The sequence below is a fragment of the Microtus ochrogaster genome, chromosome 1 (assembly GCF_000317375.1).
Source record: "Microtus ochrogaster isolate Prairie Vole_2 chromosome 1, MicOch1.0, whole genome shotgun sequence".
NCBI lineage: Eukaryota > Metazoa > Chordata > Mammalia > Rodentia > Cricetidae > Microtus > Microtus ochrogaster.
The window spans coordinates 8,682,690-8,702,629 of record NC_022009.1 but is presented as its reverse complement, the minus strand read 5'-3'; the positions used below and the strand labels follow the sequence as shown (position 1 = coordinate 8,702,629).

The following is a 19,940-nucleotide window of genomic DNA, read 5'->3' as shown; positions in this document are numbered from 1 at the left end:
AAGAGGGTGGGGAGATCTGGAGCTCTGTATCTATCTGTAAGCTCTGGATATGCTTTAGGACGCTGGTTGAGTGTTTTCACCACTTGAACATGAGTTCTGTAGCATGAGAACAGCAGAGTTCAGTGAGTGTGGGTATGGGGCAATAGAAATAGCCTTGGTTGTGGGCGCAGAAGGACCTCGGTGAGACCCTGTGACTGGAGGTCAGCTCGTGTTTCCTGAAAGAACAGAGATTGCCCTGTCTAGTGGGACTGCTGGGAGGAGGATCAAATAGGCTCATGTACATAGAGAAGCAGATAAGGAAGCTGAAGACAGAGAAAGTTCTGTGGACTTAAGAGTCAAACAGATCTGGAATCAAGGCTTACCTCTGTTGCTTTGTACTCTTCAGTCCTAAACAAGTTCAACCACTCTCTGCTATAAAATACAGAGAATATATAATTTCTAGCCTCTATTAAGGATTTACATGTGCACACATGCCTGCCTGCATGTGTGCTCATGCACACTCTAGTCTGATAGGTAATACATAGTCGATTCATGCTCGAGAACTCAGAATTCATTTCTACAATATTACACAGCTTTAGTCGCAGTCCCCAGACTAGAAAAGCTGGGGCCTTGGCTTAGCATCAGTGTTGCTTGTGCCACACTGTTGTATTTTGTCAGTGATGCTTGCTGACTACTATTTTTTTTTTGTTTTTGTTTTTTGAGACAGGGTTTCTCTGTGGCTTTGGAGCCTGTCCCGGAACTAGCTCTGTAGACCAGGCTGGTCTCGAACTCACAGAGATCCGCCTGCCTCTGCCTCCCGAGTGCTGGGATTAAAGGCGTGCGCTACCACCGCCCGGCTCTGACTACTATTTGAAAGCACACGTTCATCTCAATGTAAAATCCTAATTCTGTTAGAAGTAGAATTTGTGTACCTTCCAGCTTGTGTGTCTGTAAAGGGCAACAGTGATAGTGTGTGTCAGTCTAGCTTCCTTATAAACGGTTCGAGGTATTCGTTTAATGTGTATAAGATCAATGTTTCTGTATAGCTGAATTAAATACTAAAAGTAAGGAAAATGTAGGAAGACTATCAATTCAAGTGTTCTATTTAACAACAGTTTGAATAATGATTTGAATGTACTTCCTAAGTTAAATCAGTACTTTTATTATATAAGTAATACATAATATGTATTACAAAAGTATAAACTTCTTCTAGTTTTCCTTCTGATTTCATATTTCTACTGCAGAAATAAATGCATTGGCCCCACAGTGCATTGTGACTAAAGTGTAAATTTGTGACAGGGACAGTAAAGACTAGTACTAACAAGCTCCGCCATATTACATGGGGTGTGCAGCTCCGTGATACTTGACATGGCAGGTGACTTCAAGCAAAGTGGCCACCAGGGAAGATTTAGGGAAATTTTTGTTTTATAGGCTCTTTGGCAATAATTTTCTCACAGAGGATGTAGCCTGTAATGATTGCTCCTTATAATAGTTAACACATTATATGGAGGCAACTGTCCCCCACCAACATGTCTACTTTTTTCTCCTTAAAAGTAACTTGTTTTGTTTTTGTTTTTTGAGACAGGGTTTCTCTGTAGCTTTGGAGCCTGCCCTGGAACTAGCTCTTATAGACCAGGCTGGCCTCGAACTCACAGAGATCCACCTGCCTCTGCCTCCCGAGAGCTGGGATTAAAGGCATGTGCCACTGCTGCCCTGCTAAAAATAACATTTTTATAGACACAATATAGTTATGATTGGCATAGGTATAAAGATTCTAAAGGTTTTAGAAAGAAAACCAAATATTTTCTTGCCCTTTCTCTTTCCAGGGAAGTCGAGACAACATGAGTGTGATTCTGATCTGTTTTCCCAATGCACCTAAAGTCTCAGCAGAAGCCGTGAAGAAGGAGGCAGAGCTGGACAAGTACCTGGAATGCAGAGTAGAAGGTGGATCATTTAACAAAAAATAAGTAGCTTTCTTTAAAAAACAAAACCTGCAACAGAAAGTTTAACACTCTATAGAGTTTTTAATTCTTTACATGCCTTTAACATCTAGTACTTAGCATATAAAAGTGGAAAGGACATTTCATAGTAAGCATTTAGATGTCCGCCCAAGGCACCCTGTCAGATTAGAGATAACTAGTACAGCCTCATGCAAACATGAGTTTTCTGGTTAGGAAACTTCTGTTCTGAATGGTTGAAGTGTGGATTAAAATTCTTGCTGACCTCACGAGTGTGAGGAGTTTGATGCCCAGAGAACACAGTTGTTTCGTTTGAGTATCTCATCTTCTGTGAGAAAGCCATGTGCGCCAACTTCAAATCTCCGGAATAGTTTGTGTATGACCTGTGTTTGGTTGGTTGTTTTCTGGGTGGTTTGGTTTTTTTGTTTGTTTGTTTGTTTTGTTTTTGATAACTTGGAAGTCAGATGGTTCCTAGCAGCTGTCACATCCCACAGCTTTCCACACTTAGTTTTCAGTTTTTTGACGGCTTCTCTCCTAAGCCATGAGCTCTTTGACCTTACAGCACAGACCTGGCAGGAATCAACTCTCAAATGAAATCAGGAAAGTGGTTTGGAACTGTAGGAGTGTGGTTCTTAGATTTCTGCAGATTATTTTATAACAGATGGAAAGCATTTGTACCTCAAAAAAATGTGATGCTTTTAAATATTGGAAGAAATTTATCTTTTGTTAGTGGGGTGGGTAGATAGGTTGGTTGGTTGGTTGTAGAACTGGGGACCAAATCTAAGGTTTCTTGCACAGTGAGCAAGTACTTCCTTCTGAACCCCACCCCAGCGCTTCCATGATCTTTGATGAAGCTGCTCACTAAGCATAAACATAAACATTGTCTCCCCAGACACTAGGTTCACTGTGTGGACAGATACAGTAAGCACGGAGATTATGCATGCCCTATAAACAGAAACACTTGAGGGTAAAAAGTGCGTTTTGCTCTCCTGATACCATAATTGGCATGCAAGCATCGACCTACCGTACTATTGCATCCCATTGTGTCTTCATTATTAAAATTAGTGTGCATCTTAATTTTATTTTCTCTTTTTATTGCTTGATATCATTTGTAATCTGTCTATTAGAGTTGTGCTTGGTTTGGGTTGTTAGTGTACCTAGAGATTTGAGGTTTTGTTACTATCCTCCCTCCCCTGATGGTAACATCTGTTTGTATTGTTTAGTATTTCATTCATTAAGTATACTAGTCAATGCATTTTTCCTCACTATTTTCAAGGGTCTTGTAATTTTTCACATCTTAAGTGATTTCAATTGTTATTCTAAAATATTCTAAAATACTCTAAAAATACTTAGAATGTTACAGAGTGTTTGGTCTAAATTGCTGTTTAGTAGAAAATTATGAAACCAAAAAGATGTGTATGGGGTAAGTTGATGTTGCTGTTTTGGCACTTTAGGCTGGGAATACTTTTTATTGGTATAAAGAAATAACACGTAACTTAGTATTTTTACTATGGAATAGGATCCAGTTTTAGGAATGAATTACTATTTTTCTCTTCAGTGTGCTTATTTTAAAGTGAGTTTTTGGTGGAGTTATAAAATAGTCACTGCATATAATTTTATTATAATAAGTTTTATATTTCATGCTATCAAGTGGCAGTTGCCACCTGGGCAGAGTTTACATTAATAGTCAATATTGTACTATGTTCAACTGTTACACCATGCAATTGGAGGTAATGTGTCGTAAATTAAGTATGGTATTTTAGAACTGATGAGATGCAACTAGAGAGAAAGTCATGTTAAAGTTGCTGCTACTTAAAAGCACAGAAGGAATGTATCTTTGCACTGTGAAAGATGTATGTCTAGTGAACAAGTACACAGCTTCTAACACAGACACCAAATACCTTTCTCCTTGTTTAAATACATGCCTTGACTAAATTGCTGTGACCTACTAAGCCTGATTTATTTGTTTTCAACATTTTTGGCTTCTGTGTCTACAACATTGAAAGGACAAAGCTCCTCAGACCCTCCCTCCTCCCACTGTGTCACCTTTACTGAGGGAAGGTGTTGAGGAGACTCTTGCTGCCTTAGTAGCAGATGGCTGTTGTTCTGCGGTCCTTAGGCAGTTTAAGATTATACTCACCTGTGTGTGACTCTCTCGTCAGCTACTGGCCTGACTCCCTGAAAAGTTGCTAATCTGGAGGAAACTGAGGATTCCTTAAGCTTTCTTGAGGAAAGATGGGGATCAGGGTGTGTTTGTCTCTGTTTATGAAACAGAGCTCTTGACATTTCTGTTGTTGTTGTTTTTTTTTTTTTTTTTTTTTTTTGGTTTTTCGAGACAGGGTTTCTCTGTGGCTTTGGAGCCTGTCCTGGAACTAGCTCTGTAGACCAGGCTGGTCTCGAACTCACAGAGATCCGCCTGCCTCTGCCTCCTGAGTGCTGGGATTAAAGGCGTGCGCCACCATCGCCCGGCAGCTCTTGACATTTCTATTCTTTATGGCAGCACCAAGTTTTTGCAGTCTAATTAAAATGTATAGTCCAAGAACAATTGCAGGAATTTTTCTTAACATCCAGAACTTTTCTAGAAGCTGAAGGAAGCGGAATAGTGTAAGTATTCATAACAGTTTAAATGACTGTCCCACATCAAATAAGAGATTCTAATTGTTTCTAAAGTCTTTATTATTCTTAAAAGAATTTGCTTTCCTGTATTCCTAATAATTAAAATATCATAACATATTCTAATGAAGATGTAAGCTACATCAAATACAGCGGGTTTTTTTTTTTTAAACTTAGAACCGAAACCATCATTGGTTGAATTTATCAGTGTTCATTTCTCCTGTATCCAGAGTTCAAACCAAATGATTGTATTGGCTTAGTAGACACTGTGTTGTGTGTTGCCCGTCTAATTGTGAACTTGTGTAGCATAGGCAAGCATCAAATCCCTTTATTTTTGTATAGTAGATCTTTAGCACTAGCACCATGTAGAACATCAATATGCCAAAATGTTAAAGACTATACAATAAAGGAACTTGGCAAACCAAATCTGAGATCCTCGCTTTTTGTTCAGATTTAAGACTGCTTTATTTTGTTCATTTTTTTTAAGGAAAAGAAGGCATAATATAATACATGCAAAGTTTGGCCTTTATTTTAGGAGGATAATTTTAAACCATTTAAAGAGATTTCATGAGAAGCGATGTCTGTCTTTACGTGTGCCTTTAATGGTGAAGAAACATTTTGAGGCTTGATACAGAATGAAGTTTTTGTGTTATTTTCAGAGGGATTTACAAATGGAGAAATAGAATAATTTCTTGCTCTGGTGGCCTAGAAAATACCATTTATTATAAATATTGAGAAGCAAAGTGCTGTGGTGCCTTGGGCTGGGATTTGCGCTGAGAGTAACTGTGCTTAGTCTCCAAATGAGGTCTTGTACTTAGTTTAGAGATGGGATGAGGGTCTTTGTTCACAGCTCGCGTTGGTCTCTGATAAGAATTACTGCACCTGCCTGTTAGCGCTGCAGATCCCCTCTCTGTGCCCTCGGGGGGAGTCTGGTGTGAAACTAATTCTAAATGCAGCTGTACAGTTACTAAGTCTTTCTTTCTGCTCTTAATTGTTTTGTCATGAAATTTAGATCCTTTCATTTAAAGTGTTGCTTAACTAACAAATGAAGGCAGTCGTGTGTGTTTATTTATATGTCATTTCCTAGAGGGAAAATTGATATGCAGAGTGATGTTCAAGTATATCATTCATTTGTTTATGCTACTTAAGTCATGTTGCCACTATAAAAATATAGGTTAAAATTTTAGGAACTAGTAAATCTTTAATAAATTGCCCTATACTTAAAGGTGCCTTTTCAAATCTTGAGTTTTTATTTATTTATTTTTCTGTGCAATGTATTTTACAGAAAACCCGTGTCCTGTGTAAGGACAGGAGTTGATTTCAACAGTAACTAGTTAACATCTTAAAGAAAGTAATTTATACCCACCTTGATTGTGTAACACATCAAGTTAACACAAACTATTTTTTTATTTTCACATTTTTATCTTGTTTTCATTCATTGAAGTTGATGTTTTGTGTCTTTTTCTGTATCCCTGGCCTTACATTTTTGAAGATGAGTGATTATTTTCATAGTAGTTGAGAAAGTCTCAGGCGTAGGACAAGTAATTCAGCTATAATAACCTAAGGTGTCTTTGCTTCAGTGTTTAAAATTGAGTTTTGATAACACTTACAAAAAAGGTACTTCTGATTCCCAGAAATCATAAAGAAGCAGGGGGAAGGAGTCCCTGACTTAGTCCACGTGATGCGCACGCTAGCCAGCGAGAACATCCCCAGCCTCCCACCAGGGGGTGAACTGGCAAGCAAGTGAGTATGTTCTGTGTGTTCAGCCTTTGTCTGTGGGAGCTGTGCATTTACTCCGAAGTGAACCTTCACTGTTAGGAAGTGTGCTCCTTGATTGGGATCAGTGCTTAATTGTCACTGTTTATAATTGTACTAAGAATTGTCCTTAGTGGAAGCTTGGGTGACACTGATTTCCACAAGGAATAAATGAGATAATGGAGTGAGAGATTATACATGAAATAGCATGGCTGCAGAAGGGTAAGTGGCTGTAGTAGTGGTGGTGGTGTTTTCTGTCGTCAATCCTTGTATAACTTAACACTCCAAAGACTGTCATCAGTCTGGGCAGTGTTTGCTTGTTTATTGCTGATTGGTGTTTGGTGTCAGAAAGAGTAGACAGACACTTTTTTCCTTTGCTTGTTTTTCCTTTTCTTTTGTTTCATAGAGCCATACTAGTTTGTGTTAGATATTAAGCTTATATCTGTAGTTAACAATGTACATTGTGCAATTCAAGTGGGTTTTTGTTTGTTGCGACAGCGTTTCCCTGTGTAGCCCTGGCTGTCCTGGAACTCGCTGTGTAAAGCAGGCCAGCCTTGAACTCACAGAGATCTGCTTGCCTCTGCCTCCCTAGTACTAGATTAAAGGTGTGCACCACCACTGCCAGGCTTCAAGTGTTTCATTTTGTCTTGTTTTAGTTCAATGCTTGGCGTAAAGAGGGATATTGTGGCCGTTTCTCTGATTTTCTGTAGTTTGCACATACTGCTATCTTTATTCTTTGTGGTCATTTCACCAGGGATTCTAAAAGTTCCTGTTGAAACTTGCAGTTTTTGAAAACTTTCACATGACCATCTTTGATATGACTGTCTATAAAATTTTTTCCCATCAGTTTTAGAAGTGTGAAGGCTGTAACTGTAAAATCACCATTCGTTGCATTACAGACACAGAGGTGTGTGTGTGTGTGTGTGTGTGTGTGTATGTGTGTGTGTGGTTTGTTATACTGAAGAATAAACCCAACGTCTCACACTTGCTAGAGAAGTTCTCTGCCATTGAGGGTTAAAGAGGTGTTCCTCCATACCTCTATTTTTATAGAAGGGGGAGGGTCCCTTGTTTGTCCTGGCTGCCCAGAACTGAAATAACCACACAAAAACTGTATTAATTAAATCACTGCTTGGCACGTTAGCTCTAGCTTCTTATTGGCTAACTCTTCACACATTAATTTAACCCATTTCTATTATTTTTTAAATATTTATTTATTTATTATGTATACAATGTTCTGTCTGTGTGTATGCCTGCAGGCCAGAAGAGGGCACCAGACCTCTTTACAGATGGTTGTGAGCCACCATGTGGTTGCTGGGAATTGAACTCAGGACCTTTGGAAGAACAGGCAATGCTCTTAACTGCTGAGCCATCTCTCCAGCCCCCCATTTCTATTATTAATCTGTATATCGCCACATGGCAGTGGCTTACCAGCAAAGATTCAGCATGTCTTACTGTGGTGGCAGATTCATGGTTTCTCTCTGACTCTGTCTTCTTCCTCCCAGCATTTAGTTCTGTCTTCCCTGCCTACCTAAGTTCTGCCCTATCAACAGGCCAAGGCAGTTTCTTTATTCATTAATGGTAATCACAGCACACAGAGGGGAGGGAGCTTCCACATCACCTTTTTTCTTTGAAGGAGACAGGCAGACATGATCTTCTTGTATAGCCCAAGATTTCCTGACTCAAGTAACTTTGCCTCTGCTATTCAGTACTGGGATTAGGCATGTACCAACACACGGCCAGACTTTAAAACAAAATATTCAAAAATTAATCCTATACTTGTCATGGAAGTATTCAGTGTTCTAGTTTTTGTAGAAGTTTTTTTGAAGGAATGTTAAAAGGAAGTAAAGACAAGATGTATGTTGGATTGTTCTACTTTGACATGTTAAAGGTGCTTCTACTTGGAAACTATGGTACATTCTCAATTGGTATGCCTTCGGATTGATATTGCTGTTGCTCACTTGTAGCCATTTAAGTCAGCTCAAATAGAAGTAGGACCGTATAGACTTTCTAGTCTGCATACGTGTATGTGTGTGTGTGTGTTTGCATGTGTGTACGTGTGAGCACATGTCCTTGGAGGCCAGAGGTTGCATAAGGCAGAAGACAGGCGACATCTCCCTCTGTTGCTCTCCACCTTATCTTTGAGATTGGTCTCACTACACCCAGAGTTCACTAACTAGCTGGCCAGTAAACTCCAGGGATCCACTTGTTCTTGACTTCTTCCAGTGCTAAAGTCACAGATGCAGGGCACTGTGTGGGCACCGGGGTTCCAACCAAGGTCTGTGCCAGTGAGCTGCTGGATTTCTTGGGAGGCTACTCTTGTTTTAATTTTGTAAAGGCTCCTGCTCCCGAGCCTGGTGACTGCCTTTGATCCCCAGAACCCATATAGTAGAAATAGAGAAGAGACTCCTGCCCGCTGTCCTATGACCTCCATACATATGTGCACACAGTAAATGAGCTGAAAAGAAGAAAATCACCAGTTGGTTTGTTAACTAACTGAAATAAACTGTGACTTTTGCTCCAGTGTTATTTAGATGAGTGGAGTGTTACAGTATTTCATGTTAGAGAGACTGTCTCTGCTTTAGCATCAGGACACAGATGTCTTAAAGACAGACTTGGTATTGACATCAGGAGCTAGAATCAAATGTATTTGAAGTGTATTTAAAGTTTTAGTGAACACTGGACTGGGGTTATTAGCTGTGATTTACTTTCTGAAAGATTAACTTTATGCATTTTCTAACATTTAGGCGGAATGTAATTGAAGCCGTTTACAATAGACTGAACCCTTACAAAAACGATGACACTGTGAGTAGTGTTCGCTCCTCTGCTCTCCTGTCCTCCCTGTGGGTCTGCTCTAGTGCACAGCTGAGTGAGTCAGTGCTGCTGCTCTGGGCTCGGCTGGCCGTACTCTACAATCAACTTCAGAAGACCTGCCTTCCTTTATTTATTAAGTTAGGGATCTCTTTCCTCAGAATCTTGGATTATTCTGAGTTTTACAAGGAGCAACAGCAGAATTCAGAATGTTCATCGTGAAGCATTTTTCTGCATGCAGATATCTTTGCCACAGTCCCGAGGCCCAACCCGCACTGAGACACTAGAGAAGTCCCTTGCAGCTGTTAGCGCAGAGTCACTGAGTGCAGCTGTTACGGGCTGCGTGCTGCATTATGAACCTTTTAACCTCTTCACTCCCACAATGCAATAAGCGTAATGAAAGTGGAGGTTTAAAATAAGTTAGGTAAAGCTTTTCTAGTAATTTTGTTGGTTTAATGATAAATTTGTTCATACTTGTAGTAAAATCATTCAAATATTTTTTCAAACCAAAGTATTTGTTTGTTTCTTTCTTTCTTTGTTTATGCAAATTTTTGGTGGGTGGGGCTAAGGCAAAGTTTTCTTATTTTTTAACTAAGCAGATTAAATATTAGTTTTCATATGTAGACATAGATATTTTTGAAACCAGCTAAGTTCTGTAATTGGTATATTATAAAACCGTGTCTTTCTGCACTCTTCAGGGAGTGGTACATCTAACGCCCTGTTTGTCTGTTCTCCCCTGTGAAGGACTCTGCATCAACCGATGACATGTGGTGAAGCCGCTTATGGCCATGGGTCGCCTTCGCCGCCAGAGGAGAGCACAGCTCAACTTGGCCGAACCTTTGAACAGCCATCATCAACTTTAAGGAAGAAGGGGTACGACGTGGCTGAGGGACTACACCAGAGCTTGAGCGGTGGAACAGCTAGCCCAGAACGGATTTTTTTTTTTTAATTGTAAATTTGAGACTTATGTAAACGTGATTTCAAACCGTAATTCATGTTGTAAATCAGACTCCAGCAATTTTTGTTGTATGATTTTGGTTTTTTGTAAAGTGTAATTGTCCTTGTACAAAGTGCTCATATTTAATTATGAACTGCTTTAAAATCACGGTCAACGATAAAGGAAATGTTTGGCTTGTTGTGTGACACAACAGATAGAGTCGTGCTGTGGACAGGGAGAGCAGCAGCCACATAGCTCAGCGCTCATGTGCGCATGATTATGAAGAATTCCAAAATCTTACAAAGCTGAACACCCAGGGAGTTATGGGAAACTGTCTCTGTGTTCTGGCGAGGAACTGGCTTGTGCACGCAGCCGCTCCTTCTTCCCTGTCTCTAGGATGGCCTCTCCTGCAGCCGAGAGCACTGCAGGTGACACCGAGTGTTGCTCAGAGTATCGATTTGGGGCTGAAATGCCTTGATCCTTTGCACCTCTTTATGAGTCCTACATTCAGTTACTAATTGGTAAGCAGCAGCTTCCTACACAGTAGGAGACTGCCACATTTTTTTTTTCCTATCATGATTGGCTGGGCCTGCTGCTGTTCCTAGTAAGATATTCTGAATTCCATTTTATCAATAAAGCTTGGTTTAACAAACAAGAAATTTAATCATGTACGCGTAGTTCCTCTTGCCCCGGCTTTCAGAACCCCATGCTATTATAAACGGGACATGCCTCCTAGGGAAAGGTGTTAGTCTCCTTAAATTGGATGGTGGTGTTACCCAGGTACAGATGGATCGAGAAGTCAGTCTGTGTTGTCCTAACCTGTTTTTAAAATGAGTTTCTTCCAGGCTGCTTGCTTGTCAGTAAGATGTGCATCAGCTTGGGTTTACCTACTGTTAATGAAAAGAATTGTCCAAGTTCGACAATCTTAACACTATGATAGATGTGTGTGTGTTGAATGTGTGTTTGTCTGTAACTTTTAATTGACCCACGTCTTTAGAATCTAAGAGGTTAAGATGTATTTGTGATTTGAAATATAGCATGTTGATAATATTTAGCTGTTGGCCTTTAAAAATAAATTTCAACGCTTAAGGAATTGTAGATATAAAATACCTAATTTAATTTAGGCTTCACCCCCTCCGATTAAGCATGTAAGAGTAAGTTTTCTGGTCTGTCACATCATAAAGACTACTGTTCTGTGCCCGTCTGTGTTTCTGTCTCTGTAGGTTGAGTGCTGTATTTACCAACATGTGACCGAGTCCCCACTAGGAGCCGATTCAAATACATTAGATACAAAGTCACAACTTTGTGTACAAAAGTTAGTGTGATACATTTTGTTCTGTGTGTTTTCCCCAATCTTGGAAATAGACATGTTTGTATATACAGCCTTAAAACCACTGTAACGTTAAGGGAATGTAGGAGAGCACTGAGAAGTGTCGCAGACTTCAGTAGCTAGAATACCAGCGGACTCTTCATTATCCCTCTCGTGAGCTGATGTAACTTCATTGTATTTAATTTATATCTTAGTCCAGCATGAATGAAGAAAAGCTGAAATACTCTTGATATTTAGAAATTCATAACAGCTGCAATTACAGAACCAATTCCAAACTTAATAAATGCGTAATGTCTAAATCTGTGGGAGAGTTGGAAGTATGGTAATGTTCGAGCTGTGGCTTACAAAAATGGGCCTGTGCATTTCATGACATCCAGTGCTCCTAGCACAGACTGGGCGCTAGGCTGACAGCGGAAGCTGAGATCCTGACAGATGACCTGGGTCCTTCGTTTTTAGAAGTAACCTGAAAACCTTTAGTTTTAGAAATTTCAAAACCTCCAGCGGGGTTTGCTTGTGGCGGCTTTTGAAACTGCCATGGTGGGAGCTGTGTTTCACACACCAGCAGCCTAGTCAGGTCAGCCTTGTTTGAGATTGACTCGGCAGAAAAGGAAATTCAATTGCTCTTCTTTTGAAATCGTTAGTTCTGAAGACTGGAGTAAGAAAGTGCTGTGATCTAAGGAGACTAGATCTTTCCACGAGTCAGCACCACACTGGTCATTTTGCATTATGGAACTGCAGGAAGGAGGTGTGCCTTGTAAAAGCCGATGGTGCCGACTTCCTGGGAAAATGACCGTGGTGGAAGCCAGCAAGGCTTTTTTGAAGGGGGATGTTCATGCCTGCATGGTACACTTTGTTCTTGTTCCCCATCCCCTTTCCTGCTAATTAACATCTCAGGACAAATGCCTCAAAATATTTCGATGTGTGGGTTTTGTTTTGTTTTGTTTTTATGTGGGGAGGAAAAATTCTTGTGTGATGGTAATATAACAGAGTATACTTTTATGTCAGTGAAAATTTCAGTTCTGCATAGCAGTGTTTTGCTAACTTACATTAAAAAGTTTTGAGTAAGCCAGTGGACACCTTTAATCCCAGCACTGGGGAGGCAGAGGCATGTGAATCTCTTGAGTTCAAAGCTAACCTGGGCTACAGAGCTAGATCCAGGACAGGGCTACCCAGAGAAGCCCTGTCTCAACCCCTCCTCTAAAAATGCTTTTCATATCTTACTATTTTAACAAGTGATCATAAGAGTAAAATAAGCCAGGCACAGTGGTGCATGCCACTAATTCCAGCACTCTAGAGTCTTGGCAGGTGTGTCTGAGTTCAAGGCCAGTGTGATCTACAGAGTTCACAGAGTTCTAGGACAGCCGGGGCTACACAGTGAGACTCTGTCTCATCTCATTTTCACTTTCTTGTAGCGTATCCTTCCACTGATAGCAAAAGCATCTCATGGCCAGCATAAACTTTATAAAAAACCAAAGTGGTCACTTGCTTGGCTTCAGAACACTTGTCAAACACCTTCAGTTACTGTGCGTTTATTTGACTAGATCACGAAGCAGCTGTTCTTTGGATATCACATAGTATTAGGAAGTCGATGGGAAAGTCAGGTGTGAAGGCTCTGCCTATGATCTTAGCACTTGGGAGGCTGAAGCAGGAGGATCATGGGTTTAAGACTAAACTGGCCACAAAGTGATAACCTCTCTGAATTTTTTTTAAATTAAAGAGTCATGTGATATAAATAGTTTGAATTACAGTACTGCTTACAAAGACAGTGTGTTTGAGCACATTAAACCAGCTAAGCTCTGCTTTCCCACAAAGTGTTCAGTGTTAGCAAAATACTGTTCTAGGTTAAGTCCTTGGGGACTGTAAAGAGATGAAGTAGGTCCTTGTTCTCAGGGAGTTCACGTTTGGGCAGAATTTAGAATCCAGTGTATGTATGATAAGTGGATCATTCATATAAATAAAGAAAAATGCATTGCCTGCCCCTTCTTTCTTCAACAAAGTACTTTCTTCAACAAAGTAGGTCACCACCTGGAAGAATAGTTGCTGTTCCTTTGTTCCCCAGAATTGTTTAGTTTCTTCTTCCCAAAAATTGAAATCATTCAATAGAAGATTCTGCTCAGCATAAGAGTAAAGTGGACTGCTGAAGTGTGTCTTAGTATCTATATGGAATTCCTGGTTCTCTCTTGGCCTTGACTTCTCCTGCTGACTACAGCAAGTCACAGCAAGTAATGGATGTCCTAGAGTTCTCCAACCCCCAGAATGAGGTGGGATCTAAGCTTAGGGCCTCCTGTAGGTTCTTCCTTAAGACTGTGGTCCTCATGTTATAGCACCAGTGTTCATATGAAATCGTTGTGCTATCTAATGCACGTTAGTGTTTTAGAGTAGCCATGCTTACTGCCTGTCCTTACTGAACAAATTAGCCTGGGAATTTAACACATGGATTCCCAAAAGACTGATGAATTGGCTTTGTTTTAGTTTTTAATTTCATGCTATACTTCTAGTTCAAACTTCGCTGATTTTACAGTATAGATTTGGTATCCGAGAAGATGTAAATATTTTAGCATGTAAATGTTTCTCATTTAAGGTTTGGTCTGGAGGGACCTTTAAGAATGTTATGTATTCTCACATACTCTGGTCACGAGATAATGAGGTGACCATTTTAAATTTACTGGTCTTCTAATTAGGGTTCTTTCAGGCATTTGAATGTCTTTAGAAGCCTGATTTTACTTTATATCTTACAATAATGTGCTGTTCGCTTTGGTTTGTAGTTGTTTTAAATTATATATTATTTCAGAATATGCTTGAAATATTTAATACGGTGTTTTCATGTTGGTCAGTAACTCACTAACTGCCATTACCGGGAGAATGCCATGTGACAGGCATTGGCTCTGCTGTGTTGTCAAATGAGCGATTTCCATTTGGGGTCAGTTCAACACACATTCTTTGTTTTTTATCTGCTATGTACTCAGCTGTTGGCTTCTGTTTCTTCCTATCCATTTAAACAGTGTGGTGGAGTGTCAGAAAAACTCAGATGGAGCCGGGCATGGTGGTACACAGCTTTAATGCCAGCACTCAGGAGGCAGAGGCAGGTGGATCTTTTGAGTTGGAGGCCAGCCTGGTCTACAGAGCAAGTTCCAAGACAGCCAGGGCTACATAGAGAAACTCTGTCTCAATCCCCCCAAAAAAGAAAAACTCAAATGGTATTCAAACTGGAGTTGCTTTTACAAGACAGGAAAGCTGTTTAAGTTGAAATAACAATACATGACCGTTTTTCCTCCTTATTCTTCATGAAATAACCCCCCCCCACACACACACACTTCCATTTTCTCTCTTCCCTTGGTGCCACCCCCCCACTTCTTAAATAGGCCAGTTCTATTCTCTTGAACAAGAAAAACCATGTATTACCTCATCAAGGCCAATTAGTAACTTTATTTTACTGGGTTAAAAGTAGGAAAACTCGGGATGTGGAATAGTGGGAGGCGGGGCACTATAATTGCTTTGGACCTGGCTGTCACTATTCCAGAACTGAGCGTCACAGAAGTCAGCCAGAGACAAATGAGTTTGCTTTTCTGATCTGCTGATAGTTACTGATTCAACCCAAACAACTGAGAAAGAAACTGTTTATTCACCCACATCCACTCCTTTGCTCTTCATTGCTCTAAGTCCATCAATTTCTACTGGCTGCCTTCTCATTAAACTAAATGTTTAAGATAGTTGTTCACTGTGTATAGTCCTGACTAATGAAAGACCCCTGAGTAATATCTGTTTCTGTATGGTCCTGTCTGAAGTGAGCTAGTTCATATAAAGCTTGGGTAGCTATAGAACAAACAGATCTTGATTGCGTACATCGAATAGCACAGGTTTGTTCTTGAGGGTCTTAAGCTTTTGGGGGGTCACAACACTTTGAATCTGACTGCACCTGGGAAAATGCATATGATGTATATAACTCCCCAAGAATGTCTCTTTGGCCTGGTCAAGACCCTCTCTTATATCGTGGGGCACCGTCCTTCTCCAGGAGAGCTCAAACTATCCCAAGAGCACAACAATCTTATCAGAAGACAGTGTCTGTTTTGCTTTGAAAAGAGAAAGGAGGAGAGCTGGAACCTGGCTGGAATCTGGTGTGAGGGTGTTTTTTGTTTTTGTTTTTTGTCTGGCTTGGGTTTTCCCCCCTGAGGCCCTATGTTGTGGGAACCTATCTGTAAAGGTGGAAGGAGGCAATGAGGCCAGCTTTTGGAGGTTGACATCATTTAAGATTTGCCAGTCTTGTAACTCAAAAAGTAGAATGGAAATTGAATGTGTCTGGTGTGCTTCTGACCCTCCAGAGCGTAGGTTAATTTGTTAACATGTTAACAGCACGTTAGCTGTCGGGTCTCACTCAGGCTTTAAGATTTTCATTGAATACTAACATAATTTTGGATTCTAAGGAATTAAGTACTTAATAAAGAACGTTTAAAATGAGGTCTTACATAGCAGTGTAGAAGGTTGATGATACCACTACAAAGATGCCATAATTGCATTGAAAAGTGATGGTTAAATTTGTTGCCAAAATTTCATGTTCAGTTCTAGCTTGATTTCCGTCTGTGGAAGTAGAAACAGAATTCATTATCTTACCCGGCTAGCCCTGAACTAACGCCATAGCATATCTGCAGGAGAATACTGTGTAGCAGCGATGCCCAGCACTAATTAGTTTTACAACTGTAATTACTTCACATCATTTCTATGAGTGTTTTGAGTGGGGAGACATTGTACATGTTACAAGCATGTTGCATTACACATAAATTCAGTTTTTTAAACTTAGCAATGTAAGAACTGCAGAAATATTTTTCTTAAACATAATATGTAACAGAATTCTCCACTTTGCAGTTTATGTGACCCACAGTTTTAAAGAAATTCCATAAATGTATATTTTGTATTATGTACCATTTCCTGGTCCAAAGAAAATATGTGAATTTAGTTCTAATTTTAAGACTGTACTTTTGTTTTCTAGTTCTCTGAAAAACTGCATTCCGCCTGTGGATGGTTACAGATTGTATGTGAGGTGGGAAGTAGAAGTTTCTAGTTTGCAAACTCGGTGCCACTAAATAAACAGGCAATTGCATAATGTGTGTGTTCATGATTGTTTGCTGCCAGGAGCGTGTGTGTTGTGCTGAGGAATCTAGAAATCTGGGGATTAATTATTATGTGAACTTAAGAGAATTTTTTTTTCTCTAGTGGAACTCGGTAAATTGGCTGATCAGATCAATGAAATCATAATTTGAACTAGAATTGTCCCCGATTTTTGGGAGATAGTTGATAGCCACAAAGGTTGGGTTGGTGGTTATTGTTATGAAGACTCCAGAAATAAATAAGCCTGTTGTTGTTCCTCTTGGACAAGAAGAGTGGAGACTAGGATTGGAAGTGATCTGGAGAAGGCCTGTCAGCTACAGCAGCCCTGGTGTGTGTGTATGAGGCGGGTGCAGAAGGAGGCGCTTGCTCGGCTCCTCATGTTGGCTCTAGCGGACATTTCATCTTCACCCAGGTCTCAAAATGACCTCCAGATTTCCAGTCTGGGCTTCACTTCCACCATTAGAAGTTTGAAAACCGAGCAGGTGATTTAATGGAAGTTCTGTACGTTCCAAGCTGCTTCTACTCAATGCTTGCTAAAATCTAGTCTTCTGAGACGTTCCTTTCCTTGTTAGCCCTTAGTAGCGCAGACTGAACTTGCTGTCAAATCAAATGGGATTCTAGTTGAAGATAATATTCTTGGTGAACTGCGTTAGAGGACGGAAGGTTTACAACAGAACCCACCACATGGCCCCAGAAAAGATTTTGCTTCACTGATTGCCTGGAGTCAGCATGAGATTCATATTGTATGTTTGTATTCTAAGGGCTTTTTTTTTTAAAAAAAAAAAAAATATTTATTTATTTATTTATTATGTATACAATATTCTGTTCGTGTGTATGTCTGCAGGCCAGAAGAGGGCACCAGACCTCATTACAGATGGTTGTGAGCCACCATGTGGTTGCTGGGAATTGAACTCAGGACCTTTGGAAGAGCAGGCAGTGCTCTTAACCACTGAGCCATCTCTTCAGCCCTCTAAGGGCTTTTTATAAAATGATTTTATGGTGATAGTTTTATTGTTGCCTACATTGGATTAGCTGCTCCAAGAGTGTCATGGCTTTAGCTTTTAGGTGCAGGCTGGCATCTTCCAGACCAAAGTGCTCCTACAGCTGTCCTTAACAACCACATACAAAGTGTTTTCCAGAAGTTAATTTGAACCAGCAGGATTTCCAATATTTGGCCATTATTGATCTACTAAAGAAGTTGTTTTAAACTCTCCAATTTGATGTCCTTTGACAACAAGGTCACTCACCTGGTAAAGGTACTCTCACGTCCTGGCTACCTGAGTTCAATCCTTGGGACCTGTGCAAAGAGAACTAACTCCACAGAGTTGTCCTCTGGCCTCCACACACATGCTACAACTTCTGAGCGCGTATGGGTCGGAGTATATTATATGTGCTCGTGTCCTTAGGCAAAGTCAACTCCGCAGTCACCTTGACCTTCAAAGAGGCAGGGGATTTGGAGACCAGATCTCTCTAAGAAGTTTCAGTCCAGGAGGAGCAGGGATTCATGAAGGGAACTTCTGTACAGCAAGTCTCCATAGTGAGCTAGGAATGTGGTGTTAGGTTTTGAAGATTATATGGTTGGCTCTCTTGGAGCAGTTCATATTCTGATTTTCTGGGTAGAATGTCAAATGTTTTTGTTTAAATATCTTTTGTTCAAGTAAAGGGTTTTCATGGGGAAAACGATTGAACTCTGCAACTTGAAGTTACTTAATGAAATTAAATAATGAACTTGGCCGGGCGGTGGTGGCGCACGCCTTTAATCCCAGCATTCGGGAGGCAGAGGCAGGCGGATCTCTATGAGTTCGAGGCCAGCCTGGTCTACAAGAGCTAGTTCCAGGACAGGCTCCAAAACCTACAGAGAAACCCTGTCTCGAAAAACAAACAAACAAAAAAATGAACTTGACATTTTCCTGTTTGATGACGAGGAAACAAAGGAAATGTGGAGAAAATGATACAATGCTTAATTAAGGTTAGGAGATAGTTGATTTAAGGTTAAAAACAAGGTTACAATTATTTAAGTTGAGAAAACGCTACTTTTCTGATATTAAAGTGAAATTAGTCACCATAAATCATCAGTATGCTCATAGTGATCAAAGTTGAAGAAATTACAGATGCCCCTCTACTATCAAAGCTCTGAAGCCGCAGTCTGTACTTAACCAACAAGATGGAATGACTTGGAAGCCTGAAAACCAAGCACTTTACGGGGACTGCTTTGTGGGGAAGTTCCCACTGAAAGTTCAGCTCCTCCGCAGGGAAGCTTGCACCCTCCCTTCCCTCCCCTTGGCTCATAGTCAGCTGACCCACCCTTTAGCTCCCTGTGCTGGGGCTGGGCATGCAGCTCTAGAGAGTGCTAGCCCAGCACATCACGAGAACCTGGGCTGAGGGCACACCCATAATCTCAGCACTTGGGACAGGAAGGCAGGAGGATCAAAAGGCTAAGGTCCTCTGATATACACCAAATCTGAGGCCACCTACGTCACTAGTGACCCTGTCCCAAAGACATCCCTCGGCTGCTCTACAAAGCCTCTAATGTCTGGTCCCTCTGCCTAGACCCACCTCTCTCTCCCTTCTGCCTTGGCCACACCTCTGGCTATTCCTGACTGCACCTGTCTCAAACCCTAAAATCTTATAGGTATTTGCTCTTACTCCTTCCCAGATGTCTCATTGGCCAAAGCAGGTCCCAGGAGAGTTCAAGGAAAGCTGAAAGAACAAACCCTGGTCTTTACTGGGGTTTTTACAGTGTGCATTCGATTGAACAGGGTTACATGTGTGTCTGTGCAAACGAGACTGGCCTTGTGTGTGTCGAGAATACAGTCTTGTCTCCTACTGCGCCATTTCATTTGTGGGTTTTTGTTGAAGGTTTTTCATTGTGTAGCTAGCCCAGAACTATGTAAATCAAGCTGGGCTTGAACTCACTGAGATCCACCTCCCAAGTGCTGGAATTAAAGGTGTACACCACCACCATAGCAGTGATAATACAACCATGTGAAATGGCTTCATGCTGTAAATGCTCATTGTGGTGGTGGTCTGAATAGGTTATGGCCCCCCCCCCCCGTACTCAGGTGTTTGACTGTTTGGCTGTAAGGACTGGCACTATTAGGAGGTGAGGCCTTTTTGGAGGAAGTGTGTCACTGTAAGGGTAAGCTTTGAGGTCTCATACAGTCAAGCTATGCCCAGCACACAGTTTTTTCTTCTGTTGCATCTGGCTCAATATGTAGGACTATTAGCTCCTTCTCCAGCACCATGTCTGCCATGATGATAATGGACCAAACCTCTCAAACTGTAAGCCAGCACCAATGAAATGTTTTCCTTCAGCCAGGTGGTGGTGATGCATGACTTTAATCTCAGCACTCGGGAGGCAGAGGCAGGCGGATTTCTGTGAGTTTGAGGCCAGCCTGGTCTACAAGAGCTAGTTCCAGGACAGGCTCCAAAGCTGCAGAGAAACCCTGTCTCGGGG

The 19,940-nt window shown here is 40.8% G+C and overlaps 1 protein-coding gene across 1 annotated transcript in view; it reads left to right on the top strand.

The window, feature by feature from the left end:
• Window positions 1-16,478, top strand: part of Ppm1a (protein phosphatase, Mg2+/Mn2+ dependent 1A) — a 17,800-nt gene extending 1,322 nt beyond the window's left edge. The window contains exons 2-5 of the mRNA XM_013355677.2: window positions 1,806-1,923; window positions 6,185-6,293; window positions 9,050-9,107; window positions 9,858-16,478. Coding sequence (XP_013211131.1) covers window positions 1,806-1,923; window positions 6,185-6,293; window positions 9,050-9,107; window positions 9,858-9,887 — 315 coding nt within the window. The 3' untranslated portion in view covers window positions 9,888-16,478. The remainder of the gene's footprint in view (window positions 1-1,805; window positions 1,924-6,184; window positions 6,294-9,049; window positions 9,108-9,857) is intronic.
• The last annotated feature ends 3,462 nt before the right edge of the window (window positions 16,479-19,940 follow it).